The sequence below is a fragment of the Cebidichthys violaceus genome, unplaced genomic scaffold (assembly GCF_023349555.1).
Source record: "Cebidichthys violaceus isolate CVI_PGR_0920_01 unplaced genomic scaffold, fCebVio1.0.p SCAF_17, whole genome shotgun sequence".
NCBI classification, from domain to species: domain Eukaryota; kingdom Metazoa; phylum Chordata; class Actinopteri; order Perciformes; family Stichaeidae; genus Cebidichthys; species Cebidichthys violaceus.
The window spans coordinates 6,010,680-6,034,845 of NW_027176340.1; the positions used below are offsets into that span (position 1 = coordinate 6,010,680).

Here is a 24,166-nt window from a genome sequence, read left to right on the forward strand (position 1 = left end):
TCTGCAAAACCAGAGTGCAGCGTTTAAATTGTACATGAAAATGACTCTCATCCAAAAAGGAAGGATGGGAGGATATTTGGGGTGAAGGACAGACTTGAAATAGACAAGCCCACTTGTTTTATATAGATCAGAACAAAAAACAAATAGTATATTATTATCATCTTTATTTGTGTAAAACGTGTAAGAAAATGTTTTATACACCAACTATTAATACAATGATCTATTTAAATCCAAACAAATGTGGTTACATTCTTAAAACGTGTTTTCTTTATGTCATGGCACTGATGTGTAAAATATAAGAGGGACGTTACAGAACACACCTGATTTTAGTAACACGACAGCAGTCGTGAATCGACACTGTAATCCCCACAGATAAGCATGGTAAAAGCGAGTCTAGAGTTTGTAAAATGAGGGAGGATCTTTTGTAATGTGGGTACATAAGGAACACTGACTTGCAGGAAGCATTATTAACAAATATCTAAGGCCATGGTTAAGCAGGTAGGAACATGCAGATCTGTATGAATAAGAGACTTAACGCTAATGAAACCAAAACATGCATGCACATAGTATCTTGGATAAATAAATGTTACATTAGTCTTCAGCCCAGAGTGACGATGAAGGACTTGTACACCTCTCTGTAGGCGTTTCGGAGCAGGACATACGGGAAGCAGCGCTCCAGCATGTCTTGGCTCAAGAATGGAGACTCCTGCACAATCTGCGTGAATTAGTGTTAAAATTGTTAAATCTTGAATTACTCCATATTTTTTATTATTGTTAACAAATCCCATTAAAGGGCCAACATCTGTCTGCTCCAGGCTCATTCACTTCTACTGAAGATGTAAATATTTAGGCTGGAAAAATATAGTCTCCTTTAAGTCATTTCTCAAAACAGCTGAGCACTGTATTTTTAAGCAAACTTTACAAAAAAAACATTGATTACCACCTGTAACACAAAATTACTATAATATATGTTAAGGATTTGGTAAAGGTTGTTGGTTAATTTATTCTGCATGTACTGTACTTTAGTGTGGACTGAGATTTCTGTGGTATTTACATTAAAAAAAACTATTATAAAATGTCCTTGATGACTTTTTTGTTTATCATTCATTTGTTAATGCTTTCAAGATCAAAAACAAAGCCAATATAAAAAACACTGCAGGTGTGAAAACCTAAGAGAAAACCCTAAGTTAATGAAGCGTCATAGGTTTTCCCATGAGTCAATTATAAACCCACTTAAGTCTTATTGTAAATGAAGAAATACATGATTAGTATTCTACTGGGAAACCTACCCTGTGTAGAAGCAGGTAGATGGACTCTCGGTTTTTGCTCTCCATTCTTTCCACGTTTTGTCCCAACTGAAGCAGAGTGGAGGAGGCCAGCTGTGGAATAACACAAAGTTAAAAAAGAGGCAGATCAAACAACTGGAAAGTTTTAACACTGTTGGACTCGACCTAAACCTCAGCTGGGGCAAAGGTTGGCAGTGTCTTGAGAAAGCTCTTAGACTGAAATATCGTCATAGCAGTGGTGTAGTGTGCCCAAGAAACCAATTATCCCTCGCCATATTCCTGTCTCATTTATGGCTTTTCTAAGAGTCTTTGCACCATGGCATGACCATCCCTTTTCTGTGAAACATGTTATTAAGCTAGTGCTCCTCGACCTTAATACAAATACAAAATCTACTTCAGACCCTTATTACAGGCTGCAGGTCTATCACTGTTCAATTGAAGTAATTCCCATTCCAGAGGCTTCTTTTTGAGGTCTGAAGCAAAAAATAGTCAGAAATATAAAACAGAATTTAGTGTAACAGAATTCAGATTTTCTGATTTACTACCAAGGTTCCCATTGAAACCCCTAGTTGTGACCCCTAAGAAGCATTGTCTTAATTGTCGGATACAATTAACCAACTCAGCTTTATCTTAAATAAGGCGTTCTTAATTTGAAAAGTAAGATAAAAGAAACCAAAATGTTTGCAACTCACCATGAGAAACTCTTTGAGGTGCTGCTCTATGTTCTTGTTTTGAACGGTGAACATGGCAGCAGCCAGCTGGTTTATGGCTGTAGCTAAACAGTGGATGTTGTTGTTGTGGCCTGAGGAAATAAAAACACAGAAATCAGCACTGACAAATAGAAAGAACAGAGTAGTATGTCCTGTAACCTTGGCCACAGAGAAGATGGTTTCATGGCCCGACAATTAGCGAAATTAACTCGATGATCCGTAACAATTAAGAGGAAGTATACTGAGCGTACTTCCTCTGGCTCACAGGGTAAATCTATTTCCAACATGCCAATGGAAAATAGAGACAAAGAAAATAATCTGAGACAAACGCCACCCTGTGCTCTGATAGAAATCTCGGCTATTTGCTGCTCTTAATGTTGCTGCCCAGGCTCTGAGCCAAGCGCTTAGGGTAATAAGGGCCACATGCCAAGAGTAACTGTATTGATGCACGTCAGCTGAACCTATCTGTAAACAAAAGTTCCTCAAAAGAAACGTGTTTCTCATTAACCAACATAGTTTGCTGAGGACCATGTGGAAAGTATGATGCACAGAGATGCTATTAAGCCTAATGTTTGAGGGTGGATAACATATACTCTATCAGCGGCTGGTAAGTAATGGCAGGAAGTAGCAACGATTAGTATTTGGTTGAGATCTGGCAAGCGGTTTGTAGCAGCTGAAAATAAATGAATTGATATGCACCTCCATGCTCTCGGCTGTAGAAAGAGTTGGGGTCCAGCGCCAGTGTAGGCAGGGATACGCCGACGTAGACCAGCAGCAAACAGGACAGCTTGTACTCCTCATCAATTGACATGTTATCTGCAGGTTTTTCCCAGAAAACATTAAGAAATGAAAGAACGCTCTTTATTACAGATGACTAAGCCATTCAATCAAGCTGTCTACAGAAGTGTCACTAATGGTTGTAGTGTTACCTGTCTGCATATTGCTGATAGCTGCGACAAGGGCGGGATCGATATTGCACGTCAACCCTGCAGCTGAAGCCAGCTCAAAAATACTCAGAGTCACCTGTGAGGTCATAAAGCATTCATTGAAGTAGAGCTAAAATATACAGTTTAAAGCTTCTGCCGAAAGTGCAATTTAGATTTTTGCACCATTTAAACTTTCATCATTTAGTTGCATTTATTTGCTGATAAACACCACAAACAGCCATTATGCTGGTGTGTACTTTGTGTTTTATGTAGCAGCCACAAAAGTGACATACTGGATATGCAATGACACTATATCAGCAGTGGGTGCTTTTGTCAAGACACAGAGGTTTTGTTATTGCCCTATTTCTGGTTGCATGCATGGTTGGCCTGTCTGGGCAGAATGTTTCCACTGATGTGGTCTTGACTGCGGAGCTGCAGCGGCGATCAGAGTCTCTCTCACGGAGGCATGAGGGGGCTGCTGACGTCTTTGGGGTTATCCTGGCTGCGGCTGTGGCACGGCTGTCATGCCTCAATCAGAGGCCAGACGTAAGTAAGGGAGGGGGAGTTCATGAGTCACAGTCACACAGATAGCTCCAGAGGGAGATAAGGAATTTAATTTGGTTGGTAGGCTACTAGAGAATAGAAAAAAAAGTGTTCCTCTGCAACTCTCAGATCCACAACTTTCTGTTGTGCTAAAGTATATTCTGCAATATTAATCCAAGATGGAAATCAGTCAATCCCCCAATGTCTGAAATGTAAATATGTTTGGATGAATGCACATACAATAATATGCCTTCAACATAAATTCTCCCACAAAAAGTCAGCCCTGTGAAAACAAACTGTCAACATACTGTTGATAGACTGTAATGGGATGATTCATGCAAAGTGAAACCCTGATTTTTGCACTTTGAGTGCTCTGTGAGATCTTGACATAGGGTTGCTGTTTTTCCAGTGTAGCTGTCATTAAGTGGTATATAAGCTATTTTTTACCTTGACGTCAGTTTCAGGAGAGATGAAGTCCATCAGGCAATCGATGGGCCCGATCAGGTTTGGACAATGCTTATTCAGCATCTAGATTGAAGGATGATATGACACAATACTACTGAGATCATACATGATCAAGTAAAGACCTTCACATACTGAAGCTACTTAGTTAAGGGCAGTTCTCTTCCAGCTTTATATTATAAGAAATGCAGTGCATGGAACCATAAATCACCTGTGAAGATTTTCTTTTTCTTTTTTGAAACCGTTATTTATTTTTTTGAAATAGAGTAAAACTGGTTTCATATTTGACTAATAAAATAAGAATAAAAAAAACATTACTCAAGATCCACTCACTTTTTTTCCCCCAGAGCTTTCAACTGCACCTTGCAGAGTTTGCTCATTTCTCATCATATGACCTAGTTATGGAACTTCAGTCACATGACAACATGTGGTCGACAGAAAAACATAAAACTTGTGTAAAAACTGAGATAACTCCAACGACTGATGAAGACTTTGAGATGCAGTTGAAAGCTCCGGAAAAACTAGTAAGACTTGAAGAGACTTAAAAAAAAAAAAGAAATTGTCAAACCACTATTCCCAAGGTCAAGAATGAACTTTTACTCTTAATTTTAAAAGATCTTCTTTTTGTATTGTACCTACACTCTATAATAAACATTTTTTGCAATCTAAGAGTTTTATATCATCTTAAAAACTTGTTGTACATTACATCTTTCAGACAGTCCTGTGCCATCAATCTGAAGGACAGGATCACCCCGATGATGGTCATCCTCTTCAGTACGTTGTCGCCACCTAAACAGGTGCATATAGTAAGACAGATCAGAGGTTTGCTGCTGTAAAGAAGAGACACTGTGGGTGAATGTGTGAAAAGTGTCTGACAGCAAACCTGGTTATTTGCTGTCAGGTTATTTCCTGCTCTACCTTCCTCAGTGTCCTCAAACTCATGATTTATTAAAAAGAAAAATGTAAGAAGTTCATTTGTGAGTACTTTCCCTCTGTGTAAATTCAATGGGCTTTTCTCTCCTGGCTGATTGCATCAGAAGGGATTTCAAGAGGTTTGCTATAAAGACACTGAGAAGAGTCCATTTCTTCCTTTCTTCTACCTTATTTAGTCCCTTTGTTTGTCTTGCACCATTGGCGCCTGAAAGTGCTGATGGTAGTTCCCACTTCTATCATGTTAGCCTGAATACGTGATGTACAAAGGACTGCTGGTCTGCCAAAGATATTCATGTGTATGTCAGTCAGTATAGAAATAATAAGGAGTTCTGCTTAGAGTGATTCAACGTTAGGACTCCTCTTTCGCTTCATGTTCTCATTCCTTCTTTCTCTGTCTCTGTTACTGTCTTCACTTTGTACTTTGTGCACCGCCGGATCTCCTTCTGTCTACCTTCAAACTCCTTATACCTTTTATTCCTTCCTTTCCTTTTTAACCCTTTACCTCTTCCTTCACATCTCTTATCACCTCTCGCGTTCCTCTCTCCACTTCTCACCTGACAGCCTCTTCTTAAGAGTGGCCATTTCCTCAGGCCTATCAAAGTTGTTCCTCATCTGTACCAGGACGTCCATATTCTCAATCACCAGTTTCTGACAGAAGAGAAGGAAGTGAGATAAGTGATAAAACCACCTTCAGGTGGGAGTTGTGTAGGAGAGAGGTCATGGCTGTGACAGATCTGTCTCTCAGCAAGTTCAGAGCTCCTCACTTCAATCATAGGTGTCAAAGTGTGGAGCCTGACACAGCACAGGAGCAACTGATTTAAAAGAGATACACAGGTTTGACAAGATGATGGTAGCTTTGAAGCCCAAAGTCTTTCCAGATGCCGACACATGAGGAATAGGTGTTATTTAGTACAGAAAGCTGGGGCTAGCTTTGGCTAAAGCAAAGTTTACTAATTGATTTTTCTGTTATCAAAAACGAGTAGCTAAATCATATCATGATTAAGAAAAATGTGCTCGTTAGGTTGGTGGCTACCATCTCAGCTTTTAATCTACTGTGAGTCATCCGATTTGGTGAAGAGGTGCCTTTACATCATATATCTAAATGTGTTGAATTGTAAATTACTTTATAATATTGATTTTAATGTTAACATCAGTAGCAGATGGACAGACGGAAACAGCAAAACTGAAACTCATTTAATTCCTATTAGCTATGGATTGTAAATTAAATGTATTCTCTTAGAATGGACATGAAAGCTTAAAGAACACGTTTTTTGGTAGATAATGCATTTTCGCTTACATTCTATCCAAGGGAAGAGTGCAGTAGCCTATCTGCATATTTTAGGTATAATGTAGAGTCAATGGCAGTTCCTTTTTGAGGGTAAAAAAATAGTTTTTTTTAATCTCAGCTACATTGCTTCTGATGTCACTGCTCCCTGCCTTCGTAGAGGAGTATTGTCTCCCCGTTACAGACCAGTAACACTCATGTCAAAGGTACCCAGCTAATTCAGCGGGCCTCTGATCTACGTCCTTGGAACAAGCCCATTGCATCATACTGTACCTTCAGCTCACTGACTTGAGAGGTGATGTGCCACATCAGGTTCTCACTCAGATACTTCAAGCCATATGGACCAATTAGCTCCGCCAGGGCCCGTAACTCTGCTCAGAAGATGATATGAATAATTTAAGGATTATGATTGGAGGGAAGCTTAAATTGACAAAAACTCACAATAGAAACAGGCTCAAGTGGAGATGTTTTGTTTGCTTCAAGTGTTTTTTTTCACGTGAGTCTAATACAAAGCTTTACTCTACCAGTGACGGAAATATGAAAGAGAGAGAGAGAGAGACAACTGTAGCTATTAGACCTTTCACTCAGCTCAACATCTCCTGAATATGGATGGATAAGGATGTGTGTGGTTAAAATTGGAGGTGGTTAATGGATTGGCAAATGAGTCAGTGAGAGGCACACAGATACCTCACTATGGAGTAAATATAGACAACGATGACGGCATTGTGTGCGGGCGTCTATTGAAGTTCAGTGGTCTCCAAGGTACTGTGTGTGTGTGTGTGCATGCCTTATGTATGCATCTCTATTATGTTTGCATGAGCCAAGGTTTGTTGTGGAGTAGATATTAATACAGCCGGAGGTCCACTGCTCCAACAAGGCAGCATGTAGGCAGAACAGGAGGCTGAGTGGTGGAGAGACAAGTGATGCTGGAATAGCTACGATGCAAGGACGAAAGAGCGGGGGAGATGATAAGCAATACTGAACTTTACATTAGTCAGGCAGTGTCAGAATAAACTGGATGACAGGCAGCATGATGAAAAACACAACACACAATAACAAGCTCCACATCCTCTTGAGCAATAACACTCCCTCTGCATGTGGCGTCAGTGAATGAGATCGGACGTTTTTTGAAAAGAGTGAGTCATGTCTTTGATCTGTGGACCTGTGATCACTAAACCTTAGAGGACAGGGGTACTTTTTGTCTGTAAAAGCATGCGTCTGAAAATGGAGGAGAAAAAAAAAATCTGTCTTGTTGAGGCCTTTTTGCTCTCGTCAGGCAAACATTCTCAGAGAAAAGAATATGTTAAAAACGTTTCTCATACTACACCCACAAGACAAACATTCTAGCATGTGAATGTAGTGTACACCATGGAAAAGTTCAAAAAAACCTCTAACAGTTGGATTTGTTGCTGTGGATGCTAAGCTCTACATGTCACTGATGACTGTCATCTGAATTACATTTCCTACAGAGTATCATGCAATGAAAGCCAGTGAATAGCTACAGTTGTGGTCAAAAGTTTACATACACTTGTAAAGAACATAATGTCATGGCTCTCTTGAGTTTCCAGTTATTTCTACAACTCTGATTTTTCTCTGATAGAGTGATTGGAACAGATACTTCTTTGTCACAAAAAACATTCATGAAGTTTGGTTCTTTCATGACTTTATTATGGGTTAACAGAAAAAGTGACAAAATCTGCTGGGTCAAAAATATACATACAGCAACATGAATTAGCAATTTTGGTGACTTAGAAAGTTGTGTCAATGAAATGAGCTTCATAGCATGGCCTCTTAACTTCTTGTGAGTGATTATGAGTGACTACAGCTGGTGACTTCTCTGAGGCCATTTAAATAGGGCTCATTGGATACAAACGCCCACAAACGCTACAATGGGAAAGTCAAAGGAGCTCAGCATGGATCTGAAAAAGCGAATCATTGACTTGAACAAGTCAGGAAAGTCACTTGGAGCCATTTCAAAGCAGCTGCAGGTCCCAAGAGCAACAGTGCAAACAATTGTTTGTAAGTATAAAGTGCATGGCACTGTTTTGTCACTGCCACGATCAGGAAGAAAACGCAAGCTATCACCTGCTGCTAAGAGAGAATTGGTCAGGAGGGTGAAGAGTCAACCGAGAACCACCAAAAAGCAGATCTGCCAAGAATTAGAAGCTGCTGGAACACAGGTGTCAGTGTCCACAGTCAAGCGTGTTTTGCATCTCCATGGACTGAGAGGCTGCCGTGCAAGAAGGAAGCCCTCGCTCCAAAAGCGGCACCTTAAGGCTCGACTGAAGTTTGCTGCTGATCACATGGACAAAGATAAGACCTTCTGGAGGAAAGTTCTGTGGTCAGACAAAACAAAAATCGAGCTGTTTGGACACAATGCCCAGCAATATGTTTGGAGGAGAAAAGGTGAGGCCTTTAACCCCAAGAACACCATGCCTACCGTCAAGCACGGTGGTGGTAGTATTATGCTGTGGGGCTGTTTTGCTGCCAATGGAACTGGTGCTTTACAGAGAGTAAATGGGATAATGAAGAAGGAGGATTACCTTCAAATTCTTCAAGATAACCTAAAATCATCAGCCCGAAGGTTGGGTCTTGGGCGCAGTTGGGTGTTCCAACAGGACAATGACCCCAAACACACATCAAAAGTGGTAATGGAATGGCTAAATCAGGCTAGAATTAGGGTTTTAGAATGGCCTTCCCAAAGTCCTGACTTAAAATCCCATTGAGAACATGTGGACAATGCTGAAGAAACAAGTCCATGTCAGAAAGCCATCAAATTTAACTGAACTGCACCAATTCTGTCAAGAGGAGTGGTCAAAGATTCAACGAGAAGCTTGCCAGAAGCTTGTGGATGGCTACCAAAAGCGCCTAATTGAAGTGAAAATGGCCAAGGGACATGTAACCAAATATTAGCACTGCTGTATGTATATTTTTGACCCAGCAGATTTGATCACTTTTTCTGTTAACCCATAATAAAGTCATGAAAGAACCAAACTTCATGAATGTTTTTTGTGACAAAAGAAGTATCTGTTCCAATCACTCCATCAGAGAAAAATCAGAGTTGTAGAAATAACTGGAAACTCAAGAGAGCCATGACATTATGTTCTTTACAAGTGTATGTAAACTTTTGACCACAACTGTATATAACCTTCACACTAATGTATTATTTGTCTCCCATTTCCTTGATCACCTTCGTTGTAAAAAGACAGAGGTGATAGTACAAAATGTGCAATGATTAAGTGCTGGGGCCCCACCTGATATATCTGAAAACTCTTCCGCTCTGAAACTTGGTTCGATGTCATTAGCCTGGTTGACGAAGCAGTGCATCGTGGGACAGTGAACGATGAGGGAGTTGCTGGCCTGACGCAAGAGACTCTCCAGGAACCTGAGGTGCAGATCAAACATAACAAAAGCTCCGTTGTGTCTTTAGAGGATATGCTTGCGTGTGCTAGCTATGCATTTTAAATGGAAATGTGCATGCAGCATACAGTTGTATTGCACACACCAGTTTGTGTAGAGGGTGGTGATAGTCTGCCCTCCACGTGAGTCCAGTGGCTGTGTTTGCTGCAGCAGGACGTTCTTCACCAGCCGGGTGATGTCCACATTGATGTAGCTGGAAAGGGTGTGCAGGCTGGCTGTATAGGCTCTTAACCCCGCCAGGAGGTCTGAGGGACGGGCTATCTCCTCGGTGGTCTGGTTGTAATTGGCCATTCTCACGATGATTCTGGAGAAACATGTTTAACCAACGTCACTTATGACCAGGAGTGGGCTGAGGGCGGACAGATGGGACCTTAAGACGGGTTAAACGAGCCATGGTGGCATGGTACTATACTCTCATTAGGTCAGCACATTCACTGCTCCAGGGCTTCACTGCAATTTTATTTATTTTATTACAGGGCCATTAATTCCCTCTCTTTCTCTCCCTGACTAGTCTGTATTTACCATTTTGGCCATGGGTGGACCAATCACTGCGAGCGTGCTGCTACTAAAGGACGCTAATTTTAGGGTGACAAGGGAGATAATCATCAGCTAAGACAGGGAGACTAAGCAGAGCATATACACAGAAACATTAGGTTGCCCTGGTACCAATCCCTAATCTAAATAACAGTTAGCACTGAAATGACACAGAGCAAGGGAGTGACAGGCTGGATCTCTTCTCAGGTTTTTAAGTGGGTGCAGCCCAGCCTGACACGGAGGAATCCGATAGAAAATCAGTGTTCATTATAGTGATGGAGGAGACATTTCAAAAGAGACAAGCTCCAAATGATTCCCTAATTGTCAGGAGGAAATAAAAAAAAAACTGTGTAAATCAGTGAGTGACGATTTGGAAAAAAAATTGCAGCTTGAGATGCTTTTGAATTCTCCCAGTGCTCTGTCACATCTTGGTCAATAGTGTTTAACATTTCGACAGCCGCTGTCCAAGAGGGAGGTCTACTACTGAGCAACATGTATATGAGCATAAAAGCAATCAGCTTGGACATAGAGTCAGTAGTATCAAAAACTATTACGTAATTATGTTCCTACACTGAGTACAATTGTGCAGCACATTTACGCACTGAGGAAACAATATTACAATGTGTTCCTTTCACAATGAAAACAAGCGCTCATGTTAGTTATTAGCATATTTCTGACAGTAATTGCTGTGACATTCACCAAAAAAATCCAAATCCCTCTGCTGCACATGATATAGGGGAAGATTTTTTTTTTTGGCAAACATCGCCTCAGAGACTTCAGGAATCATCACATCATCCACATTTTTTCAGACAAATATAATAATGCCCCCATCCCCACTCATACTCAGAGAGGCGTGTCTCCAGGTGGGAAAGGAGGAACTCTGTTGGAACGACAATGTGCTCGAAGACAACAAAGTCATTGCAGAGGCTGTAGGAGGAGCAGAGCTCTGTCAGCATCAGATGCATCTTGTCCACACTAGGAGATGTGGGAGAAAGAGAGAGAGAAACGGATAAATTCTCTAAGACAAATATTTTGACAATGACTATAGTATGGATGTGCTTTTCTCAGACAAATAAGGTAATAAACCCGTTGGAGAATTGTAAAACATCTCCAAACTGACGCAGTGGGGAGGAAAACTGAGAGGAGGGAGAGAGACAGAATTACAACTCTTCAGACTAAATTAGTGAGTTTTCTTACTGAAGCTACATACTGAATATGATCAAAACAATGAAAGCGGCAACATGAAATGTGCTGCCAGTGAAAGTTTTTTTTTTTTAATGCTCTGAGACGTTTTGTTTCTTAATTTTGAATAGCTTGATTCAGTACCCGTCAACCTTGACTGGTTCAACTAAGGGTGATAAAGTTCAGAACAAATAATGCCTCGTCGGTGAGAGCATTTTAATCCTGTCCTCCTGATAACGTCAGGAAAGTGAAGACAAGAAATGTGTCATGGGGTGAAGGAAATCATTCGGAAATGTCAGCCAATATTAAAATATTTCTACTAACATGAACTGCATTAACCTACTTCAACCTTGGAAAAACTGTACACTGTCAATTGTTTTTTATAAATGGACTGGATAGATTTGACTGGAACAAGCGTTGATAATTCTCCAGAAATCAGGGACGTATCAATTACACTCACTTTTCCAAAACGTCTCCCAATTGAGTAAAATTATTAAAGGATCAGGCATAGAGAGAGAGAGAGATAAGTAGAAAAGTGGGGGAACAAAAAGGAAAACTAACTTGGTAACAACGGCCCGGTCTTTCCTCAGGCTTTCAGCGCCTGGTTTCTCTTTCTGGACCTCTCCCTTCTTTGGCACCGGCTTCTTTTGTTTTCTATGGCGAGCTGCGCTGATGGCCTCGGCACAGTTCTTGGGCTGCAGCTAAGGGGTTTTCAAGTGGACAGAGATGGATGCAGGGAAGGAGAGAAGGAAGGGGGAAGGAAGGGAAACAGAAAGAGGAAGAATTCAGCCAAGCAAATATTGGGTAACATGACAAACATGGGAGTTTTGCATTAATGTTGAATGCCCTCAGTCAAGAAGTAAACACTTTTGTCATACTTTCCATACTTACCGCATTAATCAACTCCAGAGATTTAGACCTATCTTATCTTTTTTTTTCTTCAAATCCTCAAGTATGTCAACTGCCTTCAGCTAAACCCACTGATGCGAGGCTGAGACTAGTCAAGTGTGACTATATTTGGATGTGGAGTTTGGTAGAATCAATCTGCATATATATATATATATATATATATATTAACCCTGAAATAGACTTCACCTGGTCATTGAGGTTGCACTGCTCAGCACATATCTCTAACACAACACTGCTGGTCTGCTTGGCTATCTGCTCCAGGAAGGTCACACACAGGCGCAGAATCCTCTTCTCCATTGTCTCCGTCTAGGAACACAAACAAGTGCAGTATATGTGAGTGTGCACATACTGTATGTTCAATGACAGAGGACACAGTAAGGCATGTGTGAAGGCAACACACACACACACACACACACACACACACACACACACACACACACACACACACACACACACACACACACACACACACACACACACACACACACACACACACACACACACAAAGGTAGAGGGCATATTCTCCAGTTAGATTCAGTCCACTGTTTAATGTATAGGAACTGTTTCAGGTTTGTCTCCCTAAACTGGCAAACGTTTCAAACAAATAGAAATCAAACTTAATGCAGAGTGTAACCAGTGTCTTCAATGCTTCTTAGATGATGCTTATGTAATAACTTGGTAAGCAAATGACTAAACACTGACCTCCTCTGGGCAGAGAGGATGTCCACACTGGCTGAAGTGAGAACAGACGAGCGGGAAAGCCATGAGGTAACGCTTCATGGTCATCTCCTCACTGCTCTGGCAAAACATCTTCTCAAAGACGCGCGGGTAGTAACTGTTAAACAAACGAGATAATAAACAGTTAGGACATTAAAGTATTTAGCCTTGAAGAGAAGAGAAGAGAAGAGAAGAGAAGAGAAGAGACTGACCCGAGCATGGACACCTCCGATGTCTCCTGCAGAAGTTCTTCCACACTGTCCACCATCCTGGTGTGAAACTGAATCATGTTCATCACCTTTGCTAAGTCGGGGTATTCCTTTATTGGAAGAGGGGCCTTGTTCACACTTGTGTAGGCCTAAAACGGAAGACAAGGAAATCGAAGGGTGACATTCACCATGTTTTAGAGTGATAAGTGAATATTGTGCAATATTTGATATGCTGCAACAAACCTACTTACCTGCAATCTCAACCAGTCCAATCTAAGTGCTCTGAAATCAAACTCCTCTTTTTTTTCCACTGCAGAGTAAAATTGAATTCATCATTATTGAAATGTAACGTTTGATGTTGCATAGAACAAGATTGAGTGTACACAAGCTGAAATAATCTGCAGTATGTTTTTGTGATTACCTTGTTTGACTGACAAAGCAGAGAGGGTTGAGACGAACGAAGTCATCAGCACAGACTCCTCTTCTGGACACACATACATGTTCTGCAGAGGAGAAAAAGTTCCCTTAATTCATGCTGTAGAAGGAGAATAAGGGATGCATTCAGTAATAAAAACATTGATGGCGTTCCCAGAATGCACAGAATTGTATACTGCCCCTTTTACCGTATTTCACATTTATATCTACAGGTACCTGTATGGTGTCATTGAGAACCAAAGCATCGAACTGGGCCAGGTACTGGACGTGGTAGCGTTGAACCACATGGTTGTACTTTTTCACCAGACCTCTTAACTTCTCCATGTGGAACAGCAGCTCAGCCATCTGACTGGGGGGAAAAAAAATAAAATAAAATGAACACTAAACCTATTCATGTTTTTATTACATTTCATAATTAAAATGTGTACAAACAAGCCACTGTAACATCTCATGTGCACACTATAAACCGACATTGCTGCACTGTGGAGAGGCATCTTAAGTTGCAGCGGGGAGAACCTGCTAGCTGCCAGATTTTTGCACACTAAAATTACACAGTGACCTCCACAGTGGTTTACATCCTCTGCACCTATGACCTACTTGTCAACGTAGTCCTCGGCTGTCTTTATCTTTGGCATATTCTCAGAGTGCCTGACGAGCCACAGGACCTCGTCACGGGAAAATGACAGAGCCATGAAGACAAACAAGGCCTTGGGGATTTGATTGGCACACGGAACAGAGAAGAGAAATAGGAATGTTAGCAAAGAGTCTCAGATCAGTAAAGTCATGATTACTGTGAAACGCAGGGTCATTCAAAAGAATCCCCCCCCCCCCCCCCCCCCCCCCCCCCCCCTCCTGTCCAAATATTCTCCAGAGAGGCTGGATCAAAGATACTGTTCTTCATCAGTCCAGAATTTCATTTTTGACTTCTAACTTGCAGTAATGAACTCATTTAAATTCCTCGAGCGTAGCTGTTATGCTCGTTAGTTTCCTTTTACCTTTGGTCCCAGAAGTCCAGGTTCATCCTCCAGAACTTTAAATAATTCCTTCATCGCTCCTCTCAGAAACTGCCTCCTCTCTCTGTGCATTGCTCCACTGGTAATAACACAGGGAAAAGGACAGAGACATTTGGTTCCCACAGCTCATTTCAAAGAAAACACTCATCAATGAATATTAATGACAAAAGTTTAGTTTCCTGAAAGTCTCACCTGTTGAGTAAAACATGCTCACGACATTCCTTGATGTCTGCGACTCGCTTGTTATATCTGATAGCAGAAAAAATAAACAAATGTGATGAGAAGCTAATTTACAATCTAAAAATAAAGCAGTTATAATTCCAGTGGTCATGCAATATTGACCTTTTTCTAATATGTGTCATCTTTGTCTTGGCACGTATTCATTTAGCGGTGGAAGCAAATTCTTCTGAAACTCTAGTGGGGAAATACAAATAAGTCTTACAATGTAATCTAGTTTATAGTGCATTATGTCAACGTCATCACCTTTTCTCTAACCTTTTGTCTGTACAGTAATCCATTGTCTTCTTCTCCTAATACAAAGGCACTAAGGGTATTACTTCCGACTTACTACTGACTGTAGTAAAGAAAAAAAAAATCACAAACAACATATGTGTTGTTTGTGATTTTTTAAATTGTTTAAGGATAATTAAAGATTATTTATTGCCATACTCTTTTTTTCAGCTGCATATATACAATTTTAGGGGAATACACTTCTAAAATAAATATATTTGTCCTCAATAATTGCCTGTGATGTGTTAAAAATGCATTATCCACAAAACTTTTGCATAGAGATATTTTCATTCATTCATTTCAACTTTATTTATACTTAAGAGATCATTGAGGGGTGACCTTCATTTACAATGACATCGAGTCATTATATTTTACATTACCTCCTATATACTGAAGCTTGTGCTGCTAACAAATTGCTGTCTAAAAACAGAATTTGCCCCTAAATTCGCCCTAAAGGTCAGACCTGTAAAGTATCTGTAAGTTAAGGCTGCTGATGTAGACACGGTCCAGCTCTTTATATCGAGAAGGAATGAGTAATTAAAGAGTTCAGGACTCTTAAATCCAGAGAGTGATATGAGGATAGTTCTTAAGAAGCATTTTAAATTCACTATTCATTTGTTAACTGTCTGAAATATAAGGGTACATTATACATTTTAAACTAGTATTCATCAAGTAGGACTACTTCTCAGAATGTAGCAGTGCAGCGTACGTACCCCTTGATGCTGTCGAAGAGGTCCTCGGAAACCTTGTGTATGTTGAGTACTTCATCTCTGGTTAGGACCAGGTAGAGGCCGCTACGTAGAGCCATCTTCCACAGCTCCTGAGAGGCCTGGTTTGCATTCAGGCTGCTGTGGCACAACAAAAATCCGACTGCAAGGAGCCCAGTCGGCAACATTTAAGATACAATCAGTTTGGCATGTGACAGTGCTCCTGTCATGACAAATGTAGAGACATTGTTAACTGACAATAGCTCCGAAGCTCAATTGTCCAAAAGCTCAATTCTTTCACCAGTAATACTAATCCATAAATACTGTTGTTGTGTGTTCTGCTCACTCAAATATGTGTCTGGAATGTGCTCAAGCTACAATCTATTTGTATGAAGTGAACAGAAGGAGGACGTTATCACATAGGATGAGGTATACATACTAATGATCCACCGCTCCATCACCTCCATAGACAGATATTCACACGCCATCTGTGGTGAACAACAAGGTTATTAACCTCCAGTAAAGACACATTCACTACAGCCTTACATGTACAAAGCCTGATGCCTGTTTGACGAAGTGAAATCCTGTCAGTTAAACTGCATGGTAGCCATCGGTATCTTCATTGCTACTCTGTTCCGGTTCCCACTTATCAATAGTTTTTGGAAAAACCTCCTGGAAATATTGACCATCCTCCCTAAATATGCTTTAAGAAATACAAAAATGTTATATTGTAGCTATCAGTTTTATCTCTATAGACTTTAAATGCGGGCCATCTTTTCAAATATTTATCTTTTCATAAGAAATTGTTGCCTGGAGGTCCCTTGCTCGACTGGACGAGTGATTCCTAAATGAGGAGGCCACAGGCGTCATAATGACAGAGGACTGAATTGTGCAGAAAAGGGATGTAGGTAGAAATAAAAGTTTAAGGAGGAGCAGAGAGGTCAAAAGACAATAAAATAAATTATTTTCTAAATGAAAGCTCTATAATAGGAGGACATGTGTATCACACACAATGATATTGCATAATTTAGCTGAGACACCTTCTCTCATTGCTGTGCCTGACATCACTGGAAAAAACATAATGTAGACACTACCCCTCTTCCTCGCTCTCTCCCTTCCTCTGTCGGAGATAAATACAGGAGGAGAGGTGATGGGAGGGCGGACTCACAGTGTCACAGCAGGCTGGGTCCAGCATGGCAGCTGGAGCACTCAGCAGGCTGAGGAGCTGGGCGCTCCGCCACTGCTCTGCTGGCAGGTTCCTGCGTGGGTAGACCATCTTCAGAGAGAGCAACGCCGCCGTCACAGACTGGGAGATGGACAGAGAAGGAAAGGAAAACAGTGAGCGAGGAAGTTGGAGGGATGTGGAGACAGAGAAAGAAAGCAACACTTCACAGCAAATTATAGCAAAAAAACAAATAAGCTGGAGGCTCAAAAGATGAGGTTTACATTGTTTTAACATATGTTTAAGGCATATTTAATGCTCCACCTCACAGACCAGTGTAAGTGTCAGTGTTAAAGGAGTAAATATCCGACTGACTGTGAGTCAGACTGTATCACAACATCAGTGCCCGTCCTCCCTTATTCTCTTCTGACTGAATGGAAACATATCCTGTGGAGGCTGGTATAGCCACAAATCAATAATAATAGGAATGAGATGTTTAACAATCACATTTAGTATGGTGCAATGTTTGGGTGGCGATATAGTCCAGTACTAAAGTGCAGTGGTGTGACAAGACAAAACAGGATCGTTTATTATTTAGCATTTACGTTATATGAATTTATATTTGCACTAATTTGAGTTAAACTAATGGTTTGTTTACTTTACTGCGCCAACCCCTACGTTTTATCTCAAGCAAATGATCAACATGTTGACGTAGCTTTATGAATTACTGTACCCTTGTGTGAGGGCCAAACTCCTCAGTTAGCTTCTTCCAAGGATGTTCATACTCCACAAACATCTGGCCGAGCCGTGGGTAGGAGGGGTCACTGCAGGATTCATTACAGCATGCAATTAATCAATTTGAAGGAAAAGAAGTAGGACAGTAGGATGATACAGCATTGCTAATACGGTGTCAGTCTAGCATTACCTACAGGGATCTTACTGATAACAAAAGTGTTGGTTTTCATGAATTACATTGTTTCCTGCAGTTTGTTGGAGATAGAGAGCTGCACTTAGCAAATGCAACCTCGCTGGATGCTATCTTGATCATTAAGGATGAATAACTGCACAACACATCCATCCATCAAATGTACCTCATCTATGCAGTTAATGTGTCCTCACCTGCTCCCATTGGTCATCTCATGGGCACAGTTGAACATGCCCACCAGAGCCTTCTTATCATCGATGCGAGAGAGCGTTATGATGACAGACGTGTAGGTGATGATCAGATCCAAGTAGTTCTTGGTGAAGTCAAAGTTGATTGCCTGAAATAAAACAAAAAAAATGTAGACAGTGGTTCTGAAATGACTGAAACTGGTCTAACTAGGCAACACATTCTCACTCCGAACTCATCAAATACTGAGGTTTGGTCAACTGTAGATACAATGGAGCTAATATGGTGACCTAAAAGAAAGACATTGTTATTGAACATCAGGAATGGAGACTTTTATTAACTGTATGTTTAAAATAGTTTTGAAAAAAAAATCAGTTTTGGAGATTTTTGGTGAGAAAAAAATGTGTCATCAATAGAGATCACAATAAATCATTTGAATATAAAAGACACACGTCCTGCAAGTGGCTGTAAAAAGGTTGTAGTTTCCCTACTGACGGAGAAAAGTGGTTGAACAAGCTTTATTTAGCAATGTGAGTGTTTGGAATACACCAGGCTTACAGACAGGAGTGGATTAAGCTGAGGGAGTAGTTTAAACGATTTAGATCTTTTGTTACTCTATCCCAACCTGAAAAATTCATGACCACAGCCGCTATTCTCCCTCTCTAAGCAAACTACAGTCACCTTTCAAGCAGAAAGGGTTAGATATATTATGATAGATTTGGGGTGAAATATTACTTTTTTATTATTTGTCAATTAGAAAAGAAATTACATCACAGATCCTTTTAAGGGTGTCAAAGGTGAATGCAAAATGTGTATTAACTGCAATAAAAATAATTTGTTGAAAGAGACTTCACTATTGATTGTGACAAATGGTTAAAGTTAGGTCCTGCGCTGAGGGAAAAATAATAATAAATCGAAGCATTGCGAGGTGCTTAAAATGCCAACATTGGCTGTGCAAATCAGTTAACAGGAGACACGGATCGTTGAATTATACAGTAGAATATACATAATGCACAAGGCAAAGGGTGCCACTTTAATTATGATAATAAAAAAAAACCTGACAAACTGAACAGGAGGAGGCTGTGGGCGGTGAGAAGAGAAAACGTAACCTGCAATATGTAGGTACTGGAGGAAGGAGTAAACAGCATCGTAGCAGAATGAATAAAAAGAGGAGAAGTGAGCGACAGCTTGTCAGAAATCAGCAGATGTTTGGTTTCAATTTAACGCTTTTCTTAAATACTTACAATATCAAAGAAGCACTGACAGGCATCTATGGTGTTCAACAACTCATAAACGTGGTCCTGAATGAAGAACAGAGAAGGATTAGATCAGAACGCAGAAAACAAAAAAACATTGAAATGATGTTAAGCCTCCAAAGTGATTTCTTAAACACGTTTTCATAGATTCCTGTAGCCTAATAATCATTACACATTTGCATATTTCTGTAACATCATGATTGAGTTATTCTCAATCTCACAAATAAAGATGATGCATTGGCCTGGCTGCAACCTCCATTGCAGAAATATGCAAATGTGAAGGGAGGTGGAACTAACTGCACCAAACCACAGTGAGCAAACTGTCCTTGATATTTGGAATAAAATGAAATATTTTCCTATTTGAGAATAAACCACTCTATATGTAAATGTATTCTGGAAAACAAAATAACAGAAGGAAATAGAGAGAAAGAAAGACAGAGCATTTTGCAAACACCATCATTTGTGTTTCCAAAAGAAAGACATTTCTTTTCATTTTCATTGTTTTTATGTTGTTATGTTATGCTTCTGTTTCTTCCTCTGCTATTGTCATGTAGTTCCTTGTCGTGTTATGTGAATAAAAGAGATTATCACCCTGAACTCTATGACATCCAGGAACGAGTCGTAGTAGCTTGCTGCACCTGCCAACACTTCCGATTTCTGTCTCTGAATGCCGGTCAGATTTTGCTAAAGAAAAAAAAAAAAGAGAACTTTTCATTACTGGTCAGATATTATAATGCATCACATTGTGTGAAATGTAGAAGTCCCTCTTCCTGTGACTTAATTAATTTGCTTCACTTCCTACTTGATTAAACAATCAGCCATAAGCAAATGTTTACATTAAAGAAACAAATATACAAACAAAAGTATGGACACAATAACAGATATACTCATATAGCCAATATCATGCAATATAATACCATAGCCCGAGATGACTTGCATGGGGAACGCTGATTATCAACGCTTTGTTTTCACAAGTCAGTTGTTTTACAATTTCATAATAAGACGTTTGTTTTTTTTTGGAGATCAGAGGTTTTGTTGTGAAGCAAATAATTGTCAAACATGTCATAATGTTTTCAGTGGATCACACAATAATTATTTGTTTACTGAGAACAAACAAACCTTTTTGTGACAAGATCCCTAAATAATAATTTCATCACCACAACAAAACAAAATATGAAAAAATAAGTACAAGCTTGTATAGAAGGCGAGCAGGAGAGAAAGGCTGCAGTCAAACTTACAATGTTTCCCCTGAAGTCAATGTTGGGGAATTTCTTGTTGATGTATTTGATGGCAGGCTCCATGGCTTTATCGGTCAGGAGGGACGGCCGCAGCTTAGGGTCTGCACAGGTCTGTAACAGGGGTTAGGAAAATATAAAGATGTGAGGATGTGATGGGATCAGTTCGCACACCATGCTGTAGTGCTCGGCCAGACTGTTTTTATATTTCACTCGGAGGGTTCTGGCAGTTAAATAAAGTTTTCATGCCCTGCCATCATGCTCTGTGGGTTCTCTTGACAGGGTTTTTGAGTTTGACATTTTGAGTGGCATCCAGCCACTGGTTAGAAAAGCTAGCTTGTCAGAAGAAGAGTCAACAGACTATCTGTGAAGATTGTGGACAGAGTGGGTAATGAGGTTCTCCCCATCTCCCTCAACAACAGCCCTCAAGGTGACTCTGAGCAGAATAGTGAACAGTGAACTGCCCCTGTGGGGCTGTTAAGAAGCTGACAGTAGAAGACTGTGTAGCAGCTCCCAAGAGTGAAGTCTGACTGCTGGAATAAAAAATGCATGCATGCTCAGCACATCTTCACTGGGCTCAAAATAAAACTGCTCTTCCACTTCTCCTCCTGATGAATGCAGTCACACAGTAGATGCAGACACATGCTGAAATGGGGTTACCGAAAGGGGACACGTGTGTGTGTGTGTGTGTGTGTGTGTCACTTCCTGTATGTCACGTCCAGTAATACATTATACTTTAGTTAATTATATTCTCTGATTTCTTTAGATTATTTCACTGGTCTCTTTGCATATAATCTGATTCACAGCATTCAGTTTAGAATAACTGAAATTTGAGGTGACTGACAACTCAGACTGACTTCCTGTTTGCACTTCCTCTTTGGAGAAAATAAACTCAGCTGCGTTTGGAAGGCAGTGCTGCCTATGAAACTAAGTACACAGTTGTTACAATTATCTAACATCACTTCATCACAGCAGCTTAAGTCACAGCTCCTGGAGAGTTTCTTTGTTTTGAGAAACTGTGCATTGCCAGGTTATAACTGGTAATTCACATCCTTATAAGACTCTGTAGTACTTCTATGCATTACAGATGAATTACTTTTACACGTTTGTCTTCATAAAATCATTATTATTTGTAATGTAGACACAAATGTAGATTACTACTACTACTAATCCAGTTCTCATCCTCTTTAAACGTTTCTATGGAATCTGACATTAGAAATTAATTCAAACATTCTGAATGTGATTCAACTTCAATTTGTTGCTGAGCAGTAAATAAATCATATATTGTTAACTCTTAGATGTGTCTTTGTATAGTGTAAGAACACAGTATTTGAGACACACATATTTGAGAAAACAAATATTTGAGAAAACTGTCAAGGCGTAAGATTATGAATGTGAAGTAGATTGACTTGAAAGTCAAGTTCCTTATTTCTGTTACACAGACAACTTGCCTCTCTAAATCTTCCTATTCTCCCTCACCTTCTTAATGTAGTTCATGCGTATTAACACCCCATTCCCTCTCTCATTGAGGATGGTGAGTCTTTCAGCCAGTTTCTGTTGGTAGTCCATTGCTCCAGAAACACTCCGTTCAGGCCTTGGCCTCCTGCTCCTGTGTCGCCGTCGAACCCTCGGAAACAAGTGCACCCAGAGCCTCACCCTGACACTGGGTCACATGGGGCTCACGGGTGGGGGTGGAGCCATGAGTTGAGTGTCAACCCACACACTGTAACTGTATGTCAAAAAAGGTGGTTAGAAATGTATTACAAGAGGAACATTTGCCACAAAAAAAAGAAGAAGTCATTGTTTTTATTCTTTGGCACATTTGGATATTCAATCACATTTTAAGAAACTTCACTCTCCACAATTCACACCGTCGCTCAACACTTTGATATGATGCTAGAGAGAAAACATTTATAATATATTGTTAAGGAAATGAGTGTCTGTGTTTTCTGTTTGGTAAACTTCCTCTGTGTTGTGAACCATTTGAGATACTTCCTCTTGCTCTGTGAAAGGACTGGCAGAAAAGGTACAAATCATATTCTTGTTACTCAAGCAGAGTGCACGGAATGTAATACATTTTACTTTCACTTTTTCAAACTAACCAGCCAGACAGTATAGAAAACCAGATACAGGGATGAATTTTTAGACACGTTTTTAAAAGAAGGTCTTTCTTTCACCACAAGATGGCAATATTTACTAACTGAAGCTGTGTTTCCTGAACGAATGGGGGATTAATTATGCAACAAAGTGGGTGTGTGACACATACAAACTATATCACAAAAACGCCTAAACCCACACAGACTGGTGACAAATGACAAACCTCCTTAAAAGGATAAAACAAGACAGACTGTACATTATATTAACTGTACGCTATGTGTGTACACGGAGGTCTGTCCTGACAGAGATTAAAGGGAGCATAATTGATGCATTTCTATCTATCCATTTTCATCCATCCAGGTGAATTTGGCTCATGAATCATGCCCAGCAATCCAACACAAAACCTGGTGTTTATTGGATGATATGCAGTAAACCACAGGCTATAATATAACCACACATAATGTTATTAATACAAGGTTCACATTCGCTAAAGATTGACCACCCATGTGTGGGTGGTCATACAACTTCAGAACTTATGGTAAGAACACTGTTTTCAATGTGTAGCCTGTGCTGTCTTGCCTGCTCCCTGGGCCTCCAGACGGAATTAAAAGTCAATGAAATACTTTCACATCACGCTATTCTCACGTTCAGCATAATTACTGAGACTAAAGACTTTGTCATGTAAACTAGAAAGGCCCCGAGTTATTCAGCAGCCAAGTGTTGTTTTCTGTTTTTCCCGCAACACCCCTACAACTCCTCTTGGAATTAAGTAACAGGTTCAGTAAAGTGTAAACAGAAGAGTGCAGCGTAAAGTTCTGTAGTGCTTAGAGAGAGTCATTTTCTTAGTGAGAGTCACTAAAGTCAACCACAGCGAGTAAAGCGATGATTGATGTTAAGTGGACTCGAAGAAATAATCTGTTTATTATTTCCTTACTGGCAGAAATTCAGAGAGCGGTAGACATGTTAACAAGGCTGTCTGGGAAAGCAGACAGGAGGATGTGGATCTGGGAGAAGAAAGGGATGCAGGGGGTGGGGCTTGATGGATGGGGGGGGGGGATACAAAGTTTATAAAAGAAAAACCTTAGCCTCTGTGAACCAAGTCAAATATTTTGAGTCTTACATGGCTCATTATGAAAGAGAGAGATTGAAGCTATTTGGCTTCCCAACAACAATTTGTGAAATCAGGAACTTATTCCAGAGAGTAAGAATGTAGCTGTAGTGAGTGGATTAAAAAAAATGAGATGAGAGCTACTGTAAAACTGTGCTGAAAAGCATCATTGGCTTGATGCAAGTCGGTTATGGAGGATGGCTTGAGTTTGAAATATAATAGAACTGCTGTGTGCTACAAAAGCTCAATGCATCTCATCTATTACCAAATCAACTTCCATCCATCATCGCTGAGCACTGTAGGCCATACTAAATACAATCATTTTAAAAAGAGCAACATCATAACATGTTAAACTATTGCTGCATCTGTCAGTGTAGGTTTGAAGTGTGACGTATGTATAACAACAGAAATGATGG

At 40.2% G+C, this 24,166-nt stretch overlaps 1 protein-coding gene across 1 annotated transcript; it reads right to left on the reverse strand.

Annotated features, from left to right (window-relative positions):
- Positions 1-144: 144 nt before the first annotated feature.
- On the reverse strand, positions 145-22,232 carry nckap1l (NCK associated protein 1 like). Its single transcript, XM_068712339.1, has 31 exons — positions 22,025-22,232; positions 20,549-20,659; positions 19,902-19,994; positions 19,299-19,355; positions 18,063-18,205; positions 17,677-17,767; positions 16,950-17,087; positions 16,221-16,269; positions 15,788-15,944; positions 14,757-14,813; positions 14,547-14,643; positions 14,149-14,258; positions 13,768-13,900; positions 13,538-13,619; positions 13,368-13,426; positions 13,120-13,265; positions 12,893-13,025; positions 12,377-12,496; positions 11,843-11,982; positions 10,943-11,074; positions 9,651-9,869; positions 9,400-9,530; positions 6,419-6,516; positions 5,415-5,508; positions 4,634-4,716; positions 3,913-3,993; positions 2,926-3,019; positions 2,696-2,812; positions 1,979-2,088; positions 1,290-1,379; positions 145-715 (listed from the first exon to the last, which is right to left on the reverse strand). The coding sequence occupies exons 1-31, from the start codon at positions 22,112-22,114 to the stop codon at positions 599-601; spliced, it is 3,372 nt and encodes a 1,123-aa protein (XP_068568440.1). The 5' UTR covers positions 22,115-22,232; the 3' UTR covers positions 145-598.
- Positions 22,233-24,166: the final 1,934 nt, after the last annotated feature.